Source organism: Dreissena polymorpha, chromosome 11 (assembly GCF_020536995.1).
Source record: "Dreissena polymorpha isolate Duluth1 chromosome 11, UMN_Dpol_1.0, whole genome shotgun sequence".
NCBI classification, from domain to species: Eukaryota; Metazoa; Mollusca; class Bivalvia; order Myida; family Dreissenidae; genus Dreissena; species Dreissena polymorpha.
Genome location: NC_068365.1, coordinates 19,046,510 through 19,070,317, shown reverse-complemented (window position 1 = coordinate 19,070,317; position 23,808 = coordinate 19,046,510). Strand labels below are relative to the sequence as shown.

At 35.3% G+C, this 23,808-nt stretch overlaps 1 protein-coding gene across 1 annotated transcript in view; it reads right to left on the bottom strand.

Annotated features, from left to right (window-relative positions):
- Positions 1 to 18,827, bottom strand: part of LOC127849656 (heat shock 70 kDa protein 12A-like) — a 38,533-nt gene extending 19,706 nt beyond the window's left edge. The window contains exons 1-9 of the mRNA XM_052382403.1: positions 18,737 to 18,827; positions 6,301 to 6,448; positions 5,735 to 5,883; positions 4,117 to 4,196; positions 3,610 to 3,748; positions 2,031 to 2,178; positions 1,796 to 1,930; positions 1,459 to 1,664; positions 761 to 1,313 (exon numbers count right to left, since the gene is read on the bottom strand). Coding sequence (XP_052238363.1) covers positions 761 to 1,313; positions 1,459 to 1,664; positions 1,796 to 1,930; positions 2,031 to 2,178; positions 3,610 to 3,748; positions 4,117 to 4,196; positions 5,735 to 5,883; positions 6,301 to 6,448; positions 18,737 to 18,739 — 1,561 coding nt within the window. The 5' untranslated portion in view covers positions 18,740 to 18,827. The remainder of the gene's footprint in view (positions 1 to 760; positions 1,314 to 1,458; positions 1,665 to 1,795; positions 1,931 to 2,030; positions 2,179 to 3,609; positions 3,749 to 4,116; positions 4,197 to 5,734; positions 5,884 to 6,300; positions 6,449 to 18,736) is intronic.
- Between the last annotated feature and the right edge of the window lie 4,981 nt (positions 18,828 to 23,808).

Here is a 23,808-nt window from a genome sequence, read left to right as displayed (position 1 = left end):
ACAATTCAAATAATTATAAGCACTATATAGTAAAGTAACCGAGAACTAGTTTGAAGTTCGATTCCATAAAACTATAAGTAGCACATAGTATAAACACAATTGCCAGCCTTGCAATGAATTTGATCAGCTGCTACCATAATGTGTTTTCAACTCAGTGAAATACTTGTCACGAAAAGTTTCATCAATCTAAAAAACGTCGTGTTTGCTACGAAAAAAAAAACACGAACAGTTAACAACGAATATGTTGTTTTGTTTAAAACAATGAACGTTTGTGTCTAGCGTTTCGGCGCAAAAAACATGCGTCTGGGCTAGAACGGAGTATCTTAGGTGTCTGCGTGCTATCATTTCAAAATAAAGCATATCAACCCATTGACAGAACAACTTTACTTAGAAGAAGAGATTTATGTAGCCCATCCAACTTACCCGATTAAATAGTCGGCTGTCTTTAACTACATGCTATATACATAAATCAAAATCTCTTATATCCGAAAATGGCTTTGTTATAAATTGGTATTTTTCACATTCATAAGTTTATCTTTAATTGCATCATATAGTATGCTAATTACAAAATGTAATGCATTGTTAAACAATTGGTTTATATACTACATTAAAAAATCAATTGAAGTTTTTGTGACTCGACCAGTGGATTTTTCCTCGCATTCAACAATTATCTCCGTACCTCCAAACATTACGCGAACAATGACAAACCTGTTTAAACCACTGCCAGATAGTGGAACATTCAACGACCCTATTTTCTTACATCCGTCCTCTGTGACAAATGTCACATCATGCTGCGTTGTACAAAACAGAGGCAAAGGTGCAACCGTTTGATCAGCGTTGGAATTACTTACCTCAGAAACATATTGATTTTCACCAACAGTTAGTGTTTGACCTGACCTAACCATGACATGAAATATATCAATACATCCGATTCCGCTATCATACAACTTTCGCTTTTCTAATGGATGTTTTGCTTCGTCAAAAGGGTATGTAGTTTGGAAACCATACGTGTATTTGGACACGCGTTCTTTAATGGAGGTCGGACAGTGTCCGAAGATGACTGCTCCCTTCAGCACAGCAAGACCAGCATCTTGTGGGACGATGATTTTCATGGAGGGAAACTTGTTCTGAACGGCTTCCCGAAGCAATGGAGACTCGGAGTATCCTCCCACCATCAGGATTGTATTCACGCCTGACGTCTCACGCTTCAGAAACAACGAAGAAAGGTGTTGCAAAATATTGTCCACTGACTCCTTAAAGAAGGATCGGAAAATGTCGTAGTCCAGCCGAAGTTTTTCGCCAACCAGCGATATCTTAAAAACAAAATAGTTTGAGTTGGTAACTTAAAAGAAAATGTCATACCACACTTTAAATACGTAATTGCAAACTTAATATGTATACTACATAGGTAAAATCGCTTCTAATCAATACTCTTTAACATATGTGAACACTTCATACCTTATTCGCGTGTGGATAGTTCTGTATTATGTGTTTTAATTCCTGCCCTTTTGCTTTTAGAAGATCCGAAATGGCTACAGGAATCCTCATAGTCACTTTCCCTTCAGATTTTAAATCAGTTTCTCTTTTCTTAACTTCGAAATCTCGCAGTAATTCTATATAGTCTTCCATATGCGCCGTCTTGAATTTGTCTAGTATATCTTTTCCTAAAACAATAGCAGATTATAGCAGACACACATGATCTCTTTGAAATACATAAACCATAATAAAATAAATGCAACTATAAATGACGATACATGGTTTCATATTAACATTATTGTAATAACTGTGTAACTACCGATCAGTTCGCCCATAAAGTCCAAGAAGGCTTTATCTACGACCGTTCCACCCCAGGCTCCACCTGTAGCTTTGTACAATTCCTTCAGTTCGCCTCCAAAAACCACCTCGTGGACTGTGATGTCGATGGTGCCACCTTTACAATAAATATTGACCATTTTAAATACGTTGTTATAGATAAATATAAATAAGCTCTTAAGTTCACTTTATTTTCGTCTATAGATAGTTATACATACCTCCAGCATCTAGAACCAAATACTTTGTTCCTGATCGGAATGATGAAATATCACTGCCTCCATCTTTTTCAACTGGAAGGTGTCTGCAATATATGGACGCCGCCTCCGGTTCCAAAGCAATAGTCAACTTCTCCGGCGAAATCCCAGCCTTTAAATGTAAACAGATATAACAATAGCAAAACAGTTTCAAGGAGGAGATACCATGTTCAATCAGGTACGAATATGATATAAAAAAGTAAATGACATAATGCATTATTAATAAAAAAACATATTATACATTATTGGTTAAAGACACCAAGAACGAAAATGAAAATAAAAACTGTGTGATTGCACAATCGTGTCTATGTGTAATTGTTGTATATAAACGAACATAAATATAAGAAGTTTTTTTATTGCACGTTTTCTGAATTTAAAAATATGTGCCGTGCTAAGTCAGGGAATGTATCATGTCACTTATGATAAACATTTATAACATAAGCATTTCAAGGCCTTAGCCAAAGTTTGTCTTAATATTTAAAGGGTCGTCCAAACTTTGGAAGTTATAGAAAATCTCAAAGGTTGGCTCCCAGTTGGCTAATTATGTTTCAACTATGTGGTAAATTTCGCAGAAGAGACACAGTGGCCGCAAAGCTGGTTAAATTTGAATAATAATTTTGGTTGGTAATTTATGTTGAACGTAAAGTGATACTGTGTGCCTATATGCTTGTGTAGCCCCAGTCATAACAATTCTATACGGAATACCGTTAGGGCCATCGTGGTTACACATTAAAATCTAGAGGGCGACAATGTGATAGTGCGATAGTACGATGACGACAGTGCGACAATACGATGACGACAGTGCGACAATACGATGACGACAATGCGACAATACGATGGCGACAGTGCGATAATACGATGGCGTCAATGCGACAACGCGATAGTACGATGACGACAATGCGATAGTACGATGGCGACAGTGCGACAATACGATGGCGACAGTGCGATAATACGATGGCGACACTGCGATAGTGCGAAAATACGATGACGACAGTGCGACAATACGATGGCGACAGTGCGATAGTACGATGGCGACAATGCGTTAGTGCGATATGACTATCGCATTGTCGCCATCATACTATCGCACTGTCGCAATTGTATTATCGCACTGTCGAATTGTTGTCATCGTTTTCGGTATTCCATAATTCTTAAACTGCGTTTGGTTTGTTTTCAGGTTTTAAAAGTATCTCTGTGTGCGAAAGCCGAATCGAACCCCATAATTCTTAAACTGCGTTTGGTTTGTTTTCAGGTTTTAAAAGTATCTCTGTGTGCGAAAGCCGAATCGAACCCCAAACCCGCCAGACCGAGGCCGAAGCTCGAGAAACCATATCATGTCTCCTGAATCAATTCTAAAGAAAGTACCGGTTTGCGCAAGCCCTGTGGATAACTCTTCTTTTGTGTTTGAAAATTTTGACTGACTTGCGCAATTTTGGTGAGTTCGAACGCCCGTATCACTGTTGTAAGTGAATAAGTGGGAATGTGCAAATTTCATATAGTCATTATGTTTTGGTGAAATATTGTTTTAAAGAAACACTTTCAATACCTCATGAGCAGCAAGTCTCATAAACTGCTTTGCTGAATCGTCCCATATCGCCGGAACGGTAAGTACCCAATGTATGTCACTTGCATCGAGTCCACTGACCTGTTGCTGAGACATATTTGTCAGGCTATCCATCATGAATCTAAAATGCATTTGCAAAAACTATTTTTTTTTTATAATTTTGCTTCGAAGTTAAAGTATTTTTTTATGTATTCAATGAATTTAACTAAGTATACTCTGTTGTTATCTTTCTTTAATAAAATGTTACTAGGAAATTAGTTTAGTCCTCACTGTTTAATACTTAAAGGTCAGACATAATACTGCATGTTTAAAGAGTTGCTTTAGCAGATGACGAACCTGTTTTAGATTACAAAAAGTATATGCGGTAAATGCATTCGAGTTACAATTTATTATTATATTAATTTTGATATACACAACTATTTACGGATGAATTTTAACCAATGCGACATACGAGTTGCGTAATAATTGTCTTGTTATTCACTTACAAACCTAATTGACAAGGAGAACACTGTTCGAGCTGGGAGGCTTTTTCCGCATTCGTCATCCAGCATTGTGTCTTTATGGATTGGCTGAAACAGTGTTATTCCGTTATTCTGTCGGGTAAGAATAATATGATACTATAAGTAATAAAACATAAATTATTTATACGATTCGTTTCTGATTTAATGCGTTAAACATTGTCCAAAATGCCAAACATAATCTGTTTAGTACCGCCTTTAATGTCGACTGTCGAGCTTTAATATTTAACCATGATAATCATGCAACACACAATACGATACGTATTGCTTCAAAATGTAATGTCATGTGTCCTGATCGAGTGCCGTTGTTCATTGTCGAGTGTCGTATCGTTTGTCCCGTTATTTAACGTGCATACACTATATTTAACAAACCATTATAAGACGTCCAAAGCGGTTCGATGTTAAATTACGTGCAACTTTTGACACTCAACTTATGTACATATGATTAAGAACGACTTTATGTAATTTTTCATTTGAATTCATGTAGTTGATATGCAGACATTATGTTGTTAATATTAACGTTTTTTTTATGCGGAAAGGGACATCATTTTGCTAAATTGCAGATCAAAGTTATCTTTCTTGGTCTGTGACTTCAAATGACGATCTCGAATACATTGGTGAAGCACCTGCACGTAAAACTTAACCAGTTGTATGTAGTATTATTTGGTGACATCAACCATTTTTCCAATGTCGTTAAACTCAATCAATCATTTCTGTACTATCAAAATGGAACAGCACAGACAAGTAAGTTGTTTACACTTATTTTAGCATAAAGCTTTAACAGATACAATTTATCATACGTTTGCAATATTGTTTAATGAAATAATCATTTAGAATCTACATGCACAATGCAAAGATGAAATCTTATCGTCAATAACGGTGATAAACACATATTAAAAACAATAATACATATATATATATATATATATATATATATATATATATATATATATATATATATATATATATATATATATATATATATATATATATATATATATATATATATATATATATATACATGAATATTATTGCTGCGCTAATTTATTTTAAACAATACTCGAGTTAAATTATAAGTACTTGTATGGTGTATACGTAGAGCTAGAGCTAGGACCCTGGTCGGCCATACTGCGCGACACTGTACGGACAGTACTGGCCCATCAAATGCAGCACTAATGCATAAGGCAATACTCATTACGCGTGTATTGTTTCAAGTATTAGACTACACTCTTTGAGAACTAGAGAAAGATGTGAACTATTTTAATAATGGATATATAAATGCAGCAACATCTATGAGAAAGACTACATTTTCTCAACAAAGATAAAAATTACTCATGTACACAATCCTAGGAAAAAATCAAAATAATATAGATCTATTTGATTTATTTGCGATTGGAATATCTGCTTTCAAAACCCACAGGAACGAGTGACAAAATTTTAGCAAAGACAACATGACACTAAAGGGTTCAAGGTCGACGATATTGGCCGTTGTAAAATGTTAAAATACATTATTGCAGTATTTACACCAAACGTATTATAAATTGACAACGAATAGTCAAAACTAAATAACGCATGAATTGACATCTTACCTTGCCCCAAAGCATCATTTTGAATCTTTGAAAGTAGAACCACTTTTTGTGGTCTCCATTCTCGCTGAGTTCGCTGTATTTCGTTTCCGCCTCAAATCCAAACTTGTCAAAGGTTTTGCCATCCGGTTTTATTAACACGCACGTCGGGCCTGTAATTGATTGAACTAATTTAGCATTTTTGTTTCTAAATTTTAAATTATACAATAGGAAGTTTCACACAATTAACAACAAACAACGTATTTATATTGCATAATGCCTAACATGAAACAAACTATTTCGTTATCTCAGTATCCTAAAATCGAATGAACACGACTTGTTTGTAAATATATATTCGTATTTCTTGTTAAAATGTGTTCGTTTATTCAAATAAAAAGCTAATGAAGTGGTCCATTTAATTAAACATATCACTATAAACTCTATAAAAAAGCAGTGTTGGAAACGAAACAAGTATCGCTTGATATCGTAAGTGTTAGGATACTGCATAAAAATCTGTGACAATATAAAGACATATCAATATAAAAAGAAATATGACTTACCTAGAACAAAACAGTTTAATATTATCTAACCTTTCAGAGACATAAGCTTGCTTCCAGACCATTTCATAGTAGACATTTTGTTTGGATCAGTATCGAACTCATGTTTGAATGAGAATGCAATTCCGGAGTAGGTCGTTCCGAAATCGATGGCGGCCATCAACAGACTATTTCTAGTGGCCTGTAACATGAAATACTTTTTTTTTTGCTCATTGGTCCTCTGACGGTGTAAGACTAAAGGTTCAACTTTCGCCCGCCCGTCTGTCCGTCCGTTCACATACATATCAATATGGCCGTCTGTCCGTCGGACAGAAAACTGTGGTTGCTATGATAACAGAAAAAAACACTTAAACAACACTCAAGCTAGGTTGTTGAAAGTTGGTATCTTGATAGAGATCCGTATGTGGAATATTAACGTGTTTTTTGTGTATTCAAGCAAACAATTTTGCCGCTTTAGTTACGGAAATAATTAAAAGGTAAAAACTCGATCCATCATTCACTTCATGGCATTATGTGATATATCAAGACACTTTTTATGATATTCACATAAATCTCAACTAAGGGATCAGTCATCTAGTATTGGTATGTCTCATACCTCATTTAATATGTATAATTCATATGATTTATAATATAAAGTATACCAAAGTTTAACAGTTTTGATGATATTATTATGATTCACAAGTTGCATTATATATGGTTAATGTGGACGTATATTTGGGCATGCTTGAACCAATTTAATTGCTGAATATATGTATATGTTCAGAAATTTGTTGATATGTCTCATTTAAAAAAAAGCATAACGTTGGCCGTGATTCACATTCTACAATGTAAAAAATAAAAAACAAACTGTTTGTCTGTAAAGGCGTTTTTTATTTAAATTTTGAATCGTCCACTTCACGATTTTTATGGAAATAGTATGTATATATTTCCTACTGGGTATAGAAAAATTTAATTGTTTTGAAGTGACCAAACTTTTTATTTAGATAGAAATACGACATAACTTCGTAAATGTGCTTAATATTGACTCCTTTGAACAATTAAGTTGATGTGCCTCCGAATGAAATTGTTCTAGGAAAATGCACATTCTGTCCCGCACGTCTAATCACTTAAGACGAAACATTTTTAAGGAGTGCACTGGGAAGTTGTACATGTAGTTAAAGCAATGCCGTATGAAACCCACATGATCACTGAATGGCTAAGTCACTATTGGTAGTATGCATATTGGGTCCACATGCTAAAATCATAATTAGAAGTGCTCTCAGCGTGTGTGTGTGGGTGCGTGGTTTTCAAACTATCCAACTTATGGACTTCAAAACGCAATACTTCATTTCTATTTGAACCACACATCAATAATAATTCTACCCATGAAACAGAATTTCACAAGCGAGATTGAAAGGTTCGATGTTTATCCATAATTTAATTCACTTGCATATTCATACATCAAACAAGCACATGGTCGATGGACCAGCATTCACCATTTCCAGCTTGTCTCTAATTGCGTACACGTAACGTAGCCAAAATCACATTTCAGAGCCAATAATGTAGACACCAGGCAAATATCTAGCTTTGACAAGGACACTGCTACATTCAGTTTCACCATATATTCCACAAGCTTCATTGTGATTTATTTTGTTTCCTTTTATTAACTAGAAAACAAATTTTTCTGAATTATGTTAAAGGTTAGTGCTAAAATCAAGAACACACCAACAGCATTTGAACCACCTTTTCTAAGTTTTTTTTTTTTTAATTTTGTGTCTCAAAACACAAGATAAACATGTTGATCTCGGTAGCCAATCTGACAAACGGATTTCGTTTATATGACTGCTGAGTCAGATAAGTCATAAAAAGCCAAACGTTATTTTAATAAAAGTATTAAATGAAAGCTAATTTTTTAACTGATTCTATTTTATTCGATTTGTAAGAAAATACACGCGCATGATGAAATTTAAGACGATAGAGCCAAAACACGCGATGTTAGCGTTTTGCAACAAAACATGGCTCAGTATTTTAGCGTTTGATTTGTCATTTAACCACAACAAGAGGTTCGCTCACCTGAGAGGAGTCGGTTCATTCAATCTTTACCAAATGTCAAACTTGACCTAGATATTGTCCAGACAAACATCCTGGTCAAGTTTCACCATTATTTCATCTGCGAGTCATGATCAATGTACCTATGAAGTTTCATGATCCTAGGCGTAAGCATTCTTGAGTTATCATCCGGAAACCATTTTTCTAAGTTGAGTCGCGGTGACCTTGACAGCCATTGTGTGAATACGTTTTTTGGCACTGTGACCTTGACCTTTGACCTAGTGACCTGATAATCAAAAAGCGTTCTTGAGTTATCATCCAGAAACCATTTTACTATTTCAGGTCACCGTGACCTTGACCTTTGACCTAGTGACCTGAAAATCAATTGGGGTAATCTACGAGTCATGATCAATGTACCTATGAAGTTTCATGATCCTAGGCCTAAGCGTTCTTGAGTTTCATCCGGAAACCATTTTACTATTTCGGGTCATCGTGACCTTGACCTTTGACCTAGTGACCTGAAAATAAATAAGGGTTATCTGATCAGTGTATCTATGAAGTTTCATGATCCTAGGCATAAGCGTTCTTGAGTTATCATCCGGAAACTATTTTACTGCTTTGGATCACCGTGACCTTGACCTGTGACCTAGTGACCTGAAAATCAATAGGGGTCATTTGCGAGTCATGATCAATGTATCTATGAAGTTTCATGATCCTAGGCATAAGAGTTCTTGAGTTATCATCCGGAAACCATTTTGATATTTCGGCTCATCGTGACCTTGACCTTTGACCTAGTGACCTGAAAATCAATAGGGGTCATCTGCGAGTCATGATCAATGTACCTATGAAGTTTCATGATCCTTGGCATAAGCGCTCTTGAGTTATCATCCGGAAACCATCTGGTGGACGGACGGACCGACATGAGCAAAACAATATACCCCCTCTTCTTCGAAAGGGGGGGGGCATAATGAGAAAACTGCCCCCCACCTCCCAGCAGCCATGTTATTCAACTGACCGGAACCATTTTTTAACTCAACTCTCGTTTTAAGGAAACAAATGTTCTGAGCAAATTTCATGAAAATTGGACCAAAAATGTGACTTCTACTGTGTTCACATGTTTTCACAATATACATATAGAGAAAAATTCCCCGCCCACTGGCGGCCATGTTTTTTCACCGATCCCGACCATATTCAAACACGTCCGAGATATCAATAAAACCAATGTTTTGACCAACTTTCATGATAATTGGGCAAAAGTTGTGACTTCTAGAGTGTTTACAAGGTTTTTCTATAGCCAAATAGGGAAAACTGCCACTATATACATATAGAGAAAAATGCCCCGCCCACTGATGGCCATTTTTTTTCACCGATCTCGACCATTTTCGAACTCGTCCGAGACATCAATCGAACCAATGTTTTGACCAACTTTCATGATGATTGGGCAAAAATTGTGACTTCTAGAGTGTTTACAAGGTTTCTCTATAGCAAAATAAGGAAAACTGCCCCGCCCACTGGCGGCCATGTTTTTCAACGGATCGGAACCACTTTTGAACTCAACCAAGATATAAATAAGACAAACATTTAAACAAAGCTACATGAAAATTGGGCATGAAATGTGACTTCTACAGTGTTTACAAGGTTTTTCTTTTTTTAACCTAGTGACCTAGTTTTTAACCCGGCACAACCCAGTTTCGAACTCGGCTGAGATTTCATTGGGACAAAGCTTCTGACCAAGTTTCATGAAGATGGGACAAGAAATGTTGCCTATAGAGTGTTTACGAGCAAATGTTAACGGACGGACGGACGGACCATCGTGACCTTGACCTTTCACCTAGTGACCTGAAAACCAATAGGGGTTATCTGTGAGTCATGATCAATGTATCTATGATGTTTCGTGACCTAGGCATAAGCGTTCTTGAATTATCATCCGGAAACCATTTTACTGCTTTGGGTCACCGTGACCTTGACCTTTGACCTAGTGACCTGGAAATCAATAGGGTCATCTGCGAGTCATGATCAGTGTATCTATGAAGTTTCATGATCCTAGGCATAAGCGTTCTTGAGTTATCATCCGGAAACCATTTTGCTTTTTCGGGTCATCGTGACCTTGACCTTTGATCTAGTGACTTGAAAATCAATAGGGGTCATCTACGAGTCATGATCAATGTACCTATGAAGTTTCATGATCCCTGGCATAAGCGCTCTTGAGTAATCATCCGGAAACCATCTGGTGGACGGACGGACCGACATGAGCAAAACAATATACCCCCTCTTCTTCGAAAGGGGGGGGGCATAATGAGAAAACTGCCCCCCTCCCAGCAGCCATGTTAATTAACTGACCGGAACCATTTTTTAACTCACATCTCGTATCAAGAAACCAAATGTTCTGAGCAAATTTCATGAAAATTTGGCCAATAATGTGACTTCTACTGTGTTCACATGTTTTCACTATATACATATAGAGAAAAATGCCCCGCCCACTGGCGGCCATGTTTTTCCACCGATCCCGACCATTTTCAAACACGTCCGAGATATCAATAAAACCAATGTTTTGACCAACTTTCATGATGATTGGGCAAAAGTTGTGACTTCTAGAGTGTTTACGAGGTTTCTCTATAGCCAAATAGGTAAAACTGCCACTACATACATATAGAGAAAAATGCCCTGCCCACTGGTGGCCATGTTTTATTTACACCGATCTCGACCCTTTTCGAACTCGTCCGAGACATCAATTGACCCAATGTTTTGACCAACTTTCATGATGATTGGGCAAAAATTGTGACTTCTAGAGTGTTTACAAGGTTTCTCTATAGCCGAATAAGGAAAACTGCCCCGCCCACTGGCGGCCATGTTTTTCAACGGATCGGAAACACTTTTGAACTCAACCAAGATATCATTAAGACAAACATTTTGACAAAGTTACATGAAGATTGGGTATGAAATGTGACTTCTTCAGTGTTTACAAGGTTTTTCTTTTTTTACCTAGTGACCTAGTTTTTGACCCGGCACAACCCAGTTTCGAACTCGGCCGAGATTTCATTGGGACAAAGCTTCTAACCAAGTTTCATGAAGATGGGAAAAGAAATGTGGCCTCTAGAGTGTTTACGAGCAAATGTTAACGGACGGACGGACGGACGGACATACGACGGACAAAGACCGGTCACAAAAGCTCACCTGAGCAATCAGGTGAGCTAAAAAGCTTAAACAAGTTGTTTTTCGCTGTTTCTTCTTAGGTAACAAATTTAATATGATCTCGTTAGGGGACATGACTTTTAAATTTTTAGTTACACGATATTGTTTGCTATATACATGATTATCTTGTTTTAAGCATTTAAAGGAATATTTAAAATACAAATTACGTTAGTAAAATATGGCATAACATGTTGAATTGAATACCGATCTATAAGTAAGACCGGTATGTTCAGAACGCAGTGAGCCCCGTTACGAAACAATCTTACATACACACTTCTTTTAAACACGATAAATACTAATAGTCAAGTGTCATAATTATGGGGATACTTTATTAATATTATTATATTGAGATACTACAAGTGAGTGAACTGGAACATAACTTTTTGAAATGCTCTGGAAATAAACGCGAGAAACACAGACATAGGCAGTTATATAAGGATAAACAAAAGCAGTTTGATAGGGAGATCAAAAAGCGCAAACGACAATACGAACGACACCAGCAAACTGAACTCGAGGAAATCTGCACAAAGAATCCCAAAGAATTTTGGCGCCACATAAAATCACTGGGCCCAAAACAAAGCTCCACAATACCCATGGAGACACTTGACGAAAACGGCGACATTGTATATGACAGAACAAGAGTCCTTAAAAGGTGGGAGATTGATTTTAAAAACCTATTTAACAAAGCAAAAGCTTGCAAAGGATCAAACTTTGACGAACAATTTTATAATGATGTCAAACAATTCAAAACCGACATGGAAGAACACTGTATTGAAAACCAGGAGGACAACTCGTGTTCAATTTTGAACGCTAACATTTCCATTGCTGAAATAAGAAAGGCTGTTCTGATTTGTAAAAATGGCGAGGCATGTGGTGAAGACCTACTCTCGTATGATGTGTTCAAAAATGAAAATTCATACAAGCTCCTCCATGAACTATTTAACAAATGTTTTATCACCGGGATAACGCCCGCGTTATGGTCATCGTCAATCATTAAGCCATTACCGAAAAGCAGCACAAGCGACCGCCGTATACCGCTCATCTACCGTGGAATAAGTCCAATGCCGGCGGTAAGCAAAATTTTCTCAAGCGTTTTATATAGCCGACAAACAAAATATCTGGACTCTAACGATATAATAGTAGACGAGCAAAACGGCTTCCGGAAACTGCGTTCCTGTACAGACCATCTATTTACACTATGTTCTATCATCCGAAATAGAAAATCGCCAGGCTTACCAACATATGCGTGCTTTATTAACATGATGAAGGCCTTCGACCGGGTTGACAAAGACTGCTTGCTGGCAAAACTATTATCCGTCGGCGTTCAAGGACAGTTCTATAATATACTGCGACATCTGTATAGCACTTCTCGTGCAAGGGTTGATGTCAATGGGCACCTAACGGACTACTTTGACATAGAATGCTCCGTAGAACAGGGAAATAAAATATCGCCTACCCTATTCGGACTATACATAAACGATATAGCTGTAGAATGAAAGTGCATGAACTTGGGAATCATGATTAACGGTGAAAATATATGCATACTTCTTTACGCGGACAACATTGTTATCCTGAGTGAAAACGAGGACAATTTACAGAACATGCTTAATTAAGTGAGTGACTGGTGTAAAAACTGGCGCATGAAAATTAATCCAACAAAAACGAACATCGTGCACGTTAGAAAACATAGCCCAAATAAAACGGATTACCTCTTTAAAATAATAGACGATATCATTAGTGTTAAACCGAGTTATAAATACTTGGGTTGTGTATTGACCGATACGCTTGACTTCACGGAGACAGCAAATATATTAGCGGATTCTGCCGGTCGCGCACTTGGTTGCTTGTTAAACAAAGCTACTCCATTAAGTGGACTTACATAAAAAGGTCTTCACAAAACTCTACGACACCAGTGTAATCCCGGTGATGGCCTACAGCTCTGGGGTATGGGGGTATAAAAAATACGCAAAATGTGACACGATACAGAACAAAGCCATCCGGTCGTTACTAGGCGTCAATAAACATGCGTCGAACTTGGCGATAAATGGCGATACTGGATGGCAAGCGCCCACAATGCGACATCACCTGAACATGCTCCGCCTATGGGACCGTCTCGTCAAAATGCCAGATGAAAGAATTACAAAGAAAGTATTTTTGTGGGATCACGCACACAGCCACGGATGGTGTTCAGACGTGAAACCTGTTTTTGAACAATAAAATTTACTTGACCTGTATGCTACTAAATCCATGAGCAACCGTCGCTTGACAATTTGCTATGCCATGCTTAAGAGACATTTACACGTATATATGCTGACCAATGGCAACACGATCTCGTTTCCCAACCCAAGCTCTGGACTTACCGGCAAATTAAACACGTATTGGATATGAAAATTATGTGTCTATGCAACTACCAAAGCACTTGTGATCTAACATTGCTCAAATAAGAACAGGTACCTTGCCGCTGCGCATTGAAACCGGGCGGCTTAGAAACTAAAAAATCGAAGAAAGACTATGCCTTCTGTGTAAAGAACCCAATCAGGTCGAAACAGAATATCATTTCTTATTTGAATGTCCATTCTACCTTTGTTTAAGATAATCATTTTATAACTGTGTATCAAATATTAAACCAAACATAACTAACATTCCATATAACGAGAGGCTATCATGTATGCTGACTGATAAGAGACTTATTTATAAATCTGCATTATTCATTCAAGATTGCTATATGAAAGGATCGGAAGCATTATATGTATCCGACATAAATTAAACAAATCATTATGTAAATTATATTACCTATGTAAATACTATTACTTATTTGTACATAAACTTGCAATACTATGATTGTAAGTCCGCTTGTTAATAATTGACACAAGTTATTGATCTAAACTATCAATGTGTATACTTTAAACAATTTAACTCTTTTTATTATCGTGATCTTTGTTGCACTATTTTGATGTGATTTTATTACTACACCGATAACATGTCAACTCAGTGACTCGTAAGCCATTCATATGGCTGGGTAGTACAATGTTTTGTATATATATTTGCTGATAATACTATTGATCGTATTATTGCTGTAAATGTCAATGATTATTTATGTACTATGCGTCATTTCAATAAAATATACAACTACAACTACTACTAGTACTTAATTGCCAATGCGCAGAAACGGAATGCTCCTATTACTCCGGCATTCATCGACAACCAGAAAAAACGTAAACTGAAAAAAGGCGACAATGTTTTTGACCTAATTGTTCGCATGTATGCTATTTAATTGATCGTCTAAACGCAATCAAGTTGGCTTGCTTCACCGTTACATCCAATCTCCACGCAGAGTTGTCGTTCCTTGCTCTCACATACAACTCTGCGAAAGGCTCAGCACGCCATTTTGTCTATAAAATAGCTAAAACCGAACAAACGCATCCAATGTATATTTGATTGGATATTTAAGATCTCATGCATTAAATTAAGAAATATGACTTTTAATTGTACGATAAATCGTGCAAATACTTGCGAGTTTTAATGCAACTCTTTGGAACTATTTTATTGCCCATTTACGCAGATGGAATCATTCCAAGCACTTTACATATGTAAATAATTAAACATAATGTTTATTGAGTGACGTTAGGAATCGCTTCGACCATATCAATTTTATAATAATGAATTAAGACTGATATAAGATATCATGGTATGAGATGGTTTTCTTTAATGCAGTGAATGCAATGTAACCGTCGTGCAAGAGATTGTTTAGTATACTGTAACCTCAATGATGAACGCTTGGTAAGATCATGACATGAATGAGACGCTTTCATAACAATAGTCCGTTCTGAGCCCAACACAGAGGTGAATGTAATGTAACCGTCGTGCAAGAGATTGCGTTACATCTAAACGATCAGCCAAAGATACCGCACTATTGACAATACATTTGTTACATTCGCCATACAGTAGCACAGTTTTATTTGTGTACAAGCTCAAAAATAGAATTAAAATTGGATCGCTAATTGGCATAGCTCGTATCATTTATCAACGCACGATACAAGATACAAATTTAAAGGTTTTACAAGCATAATAAACGGCTTTAATACCGTACAATAATCGATTGGATATGTGCAATTTAGTAATTGAAACTTCAATGTGTCTTGAAATTATTGAAGTATTTCAGAGCGTATTTTGCTAGCTATTAATATTGACAAGCATGTAATACCTGCACTTTAATGTCCAGACATTTATTTTTCTGGCTTTGTAGATTTCGCATAATTATGTGTTTCGTTTCACTTGCATTTATCAACTGTAATTCTTTAACGTTATAATTACTCGATAATATAAAACCTGGAGTGGATAGAGATTATGTGTACGTAATAATTGGTTCAGTTGAAAGGACACAATATAGATGGAACTCAGCTGTTTAAGAGTTCTTTGCTACACAGATACAAATACCTGTTCATAATAACCTATTTGAAACACTTTCGGTTTCGACTATTGATAGCATCACCCTATAAAAGCTAGTCCGAATTATTCATTTTCTGTAACTTTTGCACACTTGAAATGGCGATAGCGGCCATATGTACGTTGATGATATGTTTTCAAACTTGCATTACTTCATGTGTTTAACAGTTTGGGAAATTGATCAGTGAATTACAACATAATAAGTACACTTAAACTGTTTACCGACGCGCAGACTGAGGCAAATCAGATTATTCGACAGCATTTATTAACCAGCGTCATGTACACTAACATATGTTTTAGGGGTTAGATTAGTTTTGCTCAGATAAATGATTTATTGCGGTTTATTTTTTCGAATTGTTATTAGGTTAACTTGGTTAAATAAGGCAATACCTCAAAATTCTTATAAAGACATCTCTGAATTGAGGGTTTTAAACAGGAACAAAGTATTTTATCTTATTAGATTTTAGATAAAGCAATATATCCTGTAGATCACATGTCTTAAGGGAAGAGCGTTCAAATGAGACCCATTTTTGTGACAAAATTGTATACATTTATGTTAGTTAAATGTTGATTTAATGTATACAGTTACACTGCTTTAGTAACAGTGACCAAAATAGACAAATATTTATGTCTATTCAAGAAGAAACAGTTTTATTTATATCTTATATAACATTTGTTGTTTATGAGCATTAAGATCGACCTTTTTATTTACGGGTAATGAAAATTGCTCGTATCAAATATAACGCAATATAAAGGATTTGCACGCTGGAGAAAACAGCGTGTATATCGTACACAATCGTTGCTTTGATATGTACTATTTTAACCGATACAATATTGCATGTGCCGAGACATATAATGCAATATTTAATCGGGTAATTTAATCCACATACATTTAGCAAGCACTTAAACACTTGACTACAATATGACAACCTCAGACTTGTGTATGCCTGTCTTTTTACAAGACACATTTATATGTTTCGTTACACATGTCCTTATCTCGACCTGTGCTGAAGATTATCCATGATTTATCGTTTCAATTGTTTGTTTGTAAACACACGTTTTTGAATCCAACCAAATGACACAATATCCTATAGTTTGTTAGCTGGACATTTGGTATTGTACTTTCGATTTACGGTACAAATGCACGGTAATATATAAAATTTGAATTTTTTTTGACTACCTACTAGTAATATTTTGCACTGTCAAATGGGCAAAATATGCATGGTACTTACCATTATTATTGAGTGTTATACTCGTTTGAGTCAAACAGGTAAAACTACCTGTAAATATTTACCCCAATGACGCACTTTCGATTTTAAAAATTAATATTAATAACATAAAAGCATATACCATTAGTATTAAAGAAAACCTTTTGATTTATAGAGTCTATACCATAACAACATGGTTTTGAATAAATACCAAACTTATCATAAATTCATGTAAAACAAATAAATTCTTACCATATTCGCAGGCACTTATTTTCGCTGTCGCTGCTAATCGTGTCTTAGGCGGAAGTAATAAGACTTCCAAGTATATTCCGTCTTTTCTTAATTCTCAACGGGTGAATAGTTTCATAGTGATTGAATGCGTTATTTATATCTTCGACAAGTTTAAATGATTTCTTTAAGACGTTTGTCGTGTATTAGGTAGAACACATTACATTTACTACTGCATCAGACAGTATTGGGTACATTTAGTATGTAGTTGTTTTTGGCCTGGGGCGTAGCCCTAAAGTACGGAATCCGGATAGGGCCAAGTTGACTGTTGCGTGTCGACCTTCGAGGTCGACACACGACATTCATAGCCATTCTCTCGACGCTCAATACGACGCGCGACAATCATGCGACAATCAATATTTGAGTGTCGCATATATCGCGCTGGGTTTTAGAAAAAAAAATCGCAGAAAATCTTGACTGTCGACTGAATTGTCGCGCGTCGTATTGAGCGTCGAGAGAATGTCGCTTGAATGTCGCGAGAATGTCGTGTGTCGACCTTCGAGCGCGACACTTGACATTCTCTCGACATTCTCTCGACGCACGATATGACGCGCGACATTCAATATGATATATCGCGAGAATGTCGCCTGTCGACCTAAAAACCACACGCGTTAATATTCGAAGCCTTTCCAATTCGCAAAACAATTCTGAAGAATTCGTGAATTCAACCCCATCGTATTGATTGTATAAAAAAGTCAGCAAATAAAATAATATTTAGTTTAGTATTGATATAAAGAGGAAACAACATTGATTTGCTAGTACACAATTTTGTTCTAAGTATTTATAGATTTGTCTTTATTTCTTATGAACTATTAATAAGGATGTCGATATAAGCACAATTCTTTTACATTAATATTTAATCTCAACATACATTATCAAGAGAAAGTGTTGTTTGTCAATCATGTCAAATAATATTCGCTTTACATTTATTACTAACTTACTATTCTTCAGTTTTCATAAATACGAAAACGTGTTTGAATGTAAAAGTATTTTCGAAAAACGTAACAAACAGACGGTATTAATACAATTTGCTATTTATTGAGATCTGGTGTAATTAATTATAAGTATAATCGAGGTGTACAATATTCCGTGTTTTTTTTAGTTTAATCGTTCTTTAAAATTAATACAGCTATACCTCTAAATGATATACAAACGTGAACAAACGTACATCCTTTGTATATGCTAGCTAATATCTGTACACATATAAAAAAAAACATATTTAAAACCATTAAAAATTGAAACAATTTTACATCTTTAAAAATAACTAAATTTAAACATTAAAATAAAAAATAAAAATAAGTTCTTACCATATTTTCGTGCAGTGTGTCGCAAATTCGCTCATAAACAGGCCATAGGCGGAAGTAAAATGCTATGATTGGTCAATGCAGTATTGATCTCCAAAAGTCAATTACGATAGATAATATTTTGAGCATAGTTTGCGTAGGTATCGATCCGTTTTGAAAGATTGGATTTAAGTCCGTTTGAAGTATACCAACCGAGCTACATGCAACACAAACTCATTAATTTGTAAAAGAACTTTTCAAAACGATTCGAGTTCCACCCAGGCTGGACAGTTTGCAGACTAAAAGCAAGCGCCAGATCTTTAAGTCATTAAATTAATGTTCTTATACGTTACATAGTTATTTAAGATCGCTCCAAATACCATCGATAATCGTCTGGTATATGTTATCTCTTGTCAATTAGGCTTTCTTGAATAAGACATTCAAATCGTGAGTTTATAAAAGAAGGGACCGTGTAAAAGTGGCATCTGTATGTAGTTTCACAGAATAAAATGGCTAATTCAAGTGAACGCGATTGCTTTTACATAAGCTTCACTGAAACGTTAATAAAAGAACGTCGTGAGTCTGTAGAAACCCGACGAGTTCGTCAGGAACTAAAGGAGTTAAAACAGTTCATTGACTACTTTTATCACGTGGATGTAAAAAATTACCCGATTCGATTCGTGACCAGCGATGTTGTGCGTCTCTTACGGGAGATTTAAATTTACACTTTAAATGCGCATAAATTGGCAGTAAACCGTGATCATTCATTTCCACTGTACATGTTTAGTTCAACATATTTTAGTGTATATACACATTCATTTACAAACAATTACAAATAATAGACAGATTAAAGTACATGTATACAAATGGATTGGGCCTAGAGTTATACCAACATCATCGAAGGGTCCTCTCCCCAGTACATGTACAGTATCTATGAAATGTGAAAATTGTAATAGGTTATTTGGTATGACACCCGTTGAAGATCCTATTTTATCAGTTTAAGCTAGAATGTAAACATTAGTATTCGATTGAAAGGCAGATATGTTAAGCGTTTTAAGTGCGTTTATTACATGATATTGTTCGTTTAATGAAACTTGGTTTTTGATAATCTATTGAATGAAATGATCTATGGTTCAGTTCATGCTTAAGTGTGTTAAATCTTCAAGTACAAGGCTAGAAGTTATGGTACATTGACGGCTATTAGTATTTAGACCACATTTATTCTGATGCTAATGACTAACTAGTATTTTTATATAAAGGATGAGTTTTTTTCATTATAACTTACACTGTTAGAAACTGATGGTGTATACACCCTCAGTGCATGTTATCCCATCACTCACTTACTAAGGCTCGATTGGTCATTCTCGGCTCGGGTACTACTTACATGTACCCCGGGTACTCTTAAGTTTCATTACATGTACCCCGGGTACGGTAAATAAACTTAAACATACCCGCAAATATTAGATTGTATCCGAGATGTATATCCGCCCATAACCTGATGTCGTAAAACATGCTACCAATAAACGTAAAACAATATTGTTTACCTTAAACAAACTTCTCTTTTAAAAAATCTGCATCAACATGCTTTTTAGTATGAGTGTTGAGAGGACGCCGTAGGAATAATCAAGTAATCAAGAATACGTCTCTGTTTCTGCTTTTATTTCCTTTATGTATAATGACGATAAGGATTGACGACTAACATTGACGACAATGATTACAAGCATTGACGACTTACACTGACGACAAGCATTGGCGCCTAGATGTAACATCGACGATTCTCTACAATAAATGAAATTAATAATAAAACATGAATAATAAGATTATAGAACAACAGATATGCTATTCAAAGTATAATAATATGATTATAGGTGCTACCTAATTTACGGGCAAAAGCTTTTTAAGTTTTTTTGATCACCATGTATTTTTAATAAATATATGGACATGATTGTGTTCAAAATATTATAATTGTTGCAATAATTAAGTAATGCATCCAAAAAAATCAATCTTAAAACGAGTTACATGTTCCAAGCTTAAAGATCTAGCTTCTTATTTATTTTGTGTTTTCTAGCCACAGGAATTTATAGCTGGTTCGGTGTCTGTGGTATAGTGGATGGATTGTCTGCTAACTGGCTTAGTCACTGGGAGGTCTCTGTGTTGATCCCTTAAGTGGGTAATTTATACCAAATTATGCGACTATCGACCGCTAACTCATATTGTGCGTATTTGGTATAAATTATAATAATAATAATGTTTAATAAATACGCACAATATCTATGAGTTAGCGGTCGATAGTCGCATAATTCGGTATAAATAATAATAATAATAATGTTCAATGTAAAATATCTCTAAAAGCAACAGACGTAAGGTGTCTTCTGATTGGCTAACACTCAAGGGTCGGTGAAAATTGTACGTCGAAGTACATTACTCGTTCTACCTAGTAGGTCTGGTAGACTTTCGACGTCATGGTACGTCATATAGACACTAAGTTCTGGTCCTACCCAGGAAACAGGTTGTTTCATCAAATGTCTCAATTCAACTTGACAGCTTGCTAAAGCAGTTGCATTTAGCATACAGTACACTGATTAAACATAATCAAAATCATGTGATGTGTAAAATCAATTTTGATTGACAAATTTGACAGGATTTTTTTTAATCCAATAAGTTTTAGACTGTCAAATAACACACACTATGTATTGAAAGCCATACCTGGAGCTTTTGTCTGTATATCAATGACTTCATCAGAAGAATGATTTCTACTGTTGGGAAACGTTAACACCACTTATTGTCTTTTTATTTACAATAGTCAATGTATAAATATGTGTAACAGCATAACAACATACTTGTTTCGCAATTAAAATATTTAATAAATACAGGTATCTTGCAGGTTTCTAATTTTCTTTCGCAAACTATTGTTGAATAGTTTAAATTTTGTCGCCACTGAAAAACTAGCCATTTTGTAGCAATTCTAAAATCACAGTCTAAACTGCATACACTTTGTAGCATTTTGTATCTACTTCTATTTTACCAGACCACATCTGGCGTTGAAATTTCGGCAATTGCCATTAGGAACACTGATTTTTAATCGTTAAAAGAAATCTTAATTTATTTTAAGAAATATTGTACGAAGTTTTCGTTGATTTTGAGCGTTATAGAGGCTTTAAGTAATAATTTATTACAAACGATAGTTTAGTTTTATGTTCTATAGGATATTAGATATGCATGATTTGAAAGAGTACACATTTTTGAACATATTATATATGCGTATGTATTAGCAATTGTAATTTGATAACGATATGAACCTGGTATTTATTATTTTCATATCTATATTTGTAGAGAATCGTACGGTGGCATAAAGGGGACATAGGCAATATTTTATTAAACAGTCTCTATGACGTGCACACGTCATAGCTATGACGTGGGTACGTCATAACTATGACATTTAGAAATAGTAAAATGAAATATTTCCTATGTCCCATTTATGCCGCCGTAGAATCGCCATGTATTGCCATGGATGAATGTATAGCCATGTTTGCAATGACGAATACAAGAGTTGAAACCGGCGCATCTCTCGATAGTTGTACTATAATAAATTGAAGATCCCAAATCCCGAACAACTACAATTCGGAATAAAGTTATTAGAAAATAGTGCGATACGATACGTCATTGTAATTTGCTCAATCTGAAAGTATGACGATTGTCATACTATTAATGCCAATAAACGCAAAAATTTATATTTGTTCTTATAACCCAAATCGAATTTCGTGTGATTTTATATAGCATCACTCGCAATAATAATAAATGTAACGCCTGTGTATGCAATAGATGACAAGATGGCAACGTGTACTTATACCTTAATCAGCATATGCGTGACATATGGATGATCATTTGTTCTCATATATATTAAAATGTATTTAATTCGAGACACCTTTATCGTATGTGGGTGTATTTTTTTAATGCAAGAAATATATAGGGCATTTTATTCCGCCAATAATTGCCTGAATCGACTCAAAGAAATCCTATTTATCGTATGCGCAACCGCTTTTTATTTGTGTAATGTATTATATCAGCGTATATGTGGTAATTAGACAAATTGTTATTTTATCTGTAAAAATATATCCCAATTGTCATCTATAGAAATTAGAGGTAATTCATAAAAGCTGGCATTACCCATAATGTTAGTTTAATATCGCATACAATGATCCGAGAGTAATTTATTTTTTAGTTTTTTCAGTTGTATGAGGATATATCGAGTTTATCGCAATGTAACCGTTGTTCCTGGTAATACAAAACTATCGGATCAATATAACTTCTTACAACTTCTTACGTTGATGTATAAATGTAGACGCCACCCTAACCCCCTGTATACATATATGGCAAGAGTTATATGTTTGACAAATTTGGAAAAGACCGAGGCCGCTTAGCTGCTCAGAAACTCGAAATTTCTTTTTAAACAAATTGAAATTTATTAAACCATAATTCATCTATGGAGACGGTTAAACAAAGTATGTTATTCTGATAAAGCCCTAGATCTATATATATATATAAGTTTCAAAAAATCTATTTCATTATTTCAATTTACCATTAAAATTACGGCCAGCGTATCATGCTTAACGAATGGGTCCTTTTGGTTCTCGATATCAAGTTTAATATAAAAGGCGTAAGTGGTTTAAGTTCGCAGTTAGAGAGATCAATACAGAGATTTATTAAAAAGAAACCGGTTAACAGATCCAATTTTACTCAATAGTCCGAACAGTAGCCATTATCATAATCAATATTAATAACGGAATGGGGACGGTTAATATCCTTTGATATTAAGATACATTTTAAAAAATCGTTCCAAAAATATTGTTTTATAGTTTTGTTGAGAACGTGAACGGATATAGATGTGCCTTTTTCAAGAATTTAAAAAGCATGCATAATAATTTATGAGGAACATGTTTACTCCTATCTCCTTTGTTTAGGAGGTAATGCCATTTCAGTGGTTTTCCGTTTATTTTTTATATATACTCGAAATAATCATCGAGTATGGAGAGCTATGCGCCTAGATGGATAGACAATTGTTGACGTCCGAACATTAGAGACAATATGAGTATTCA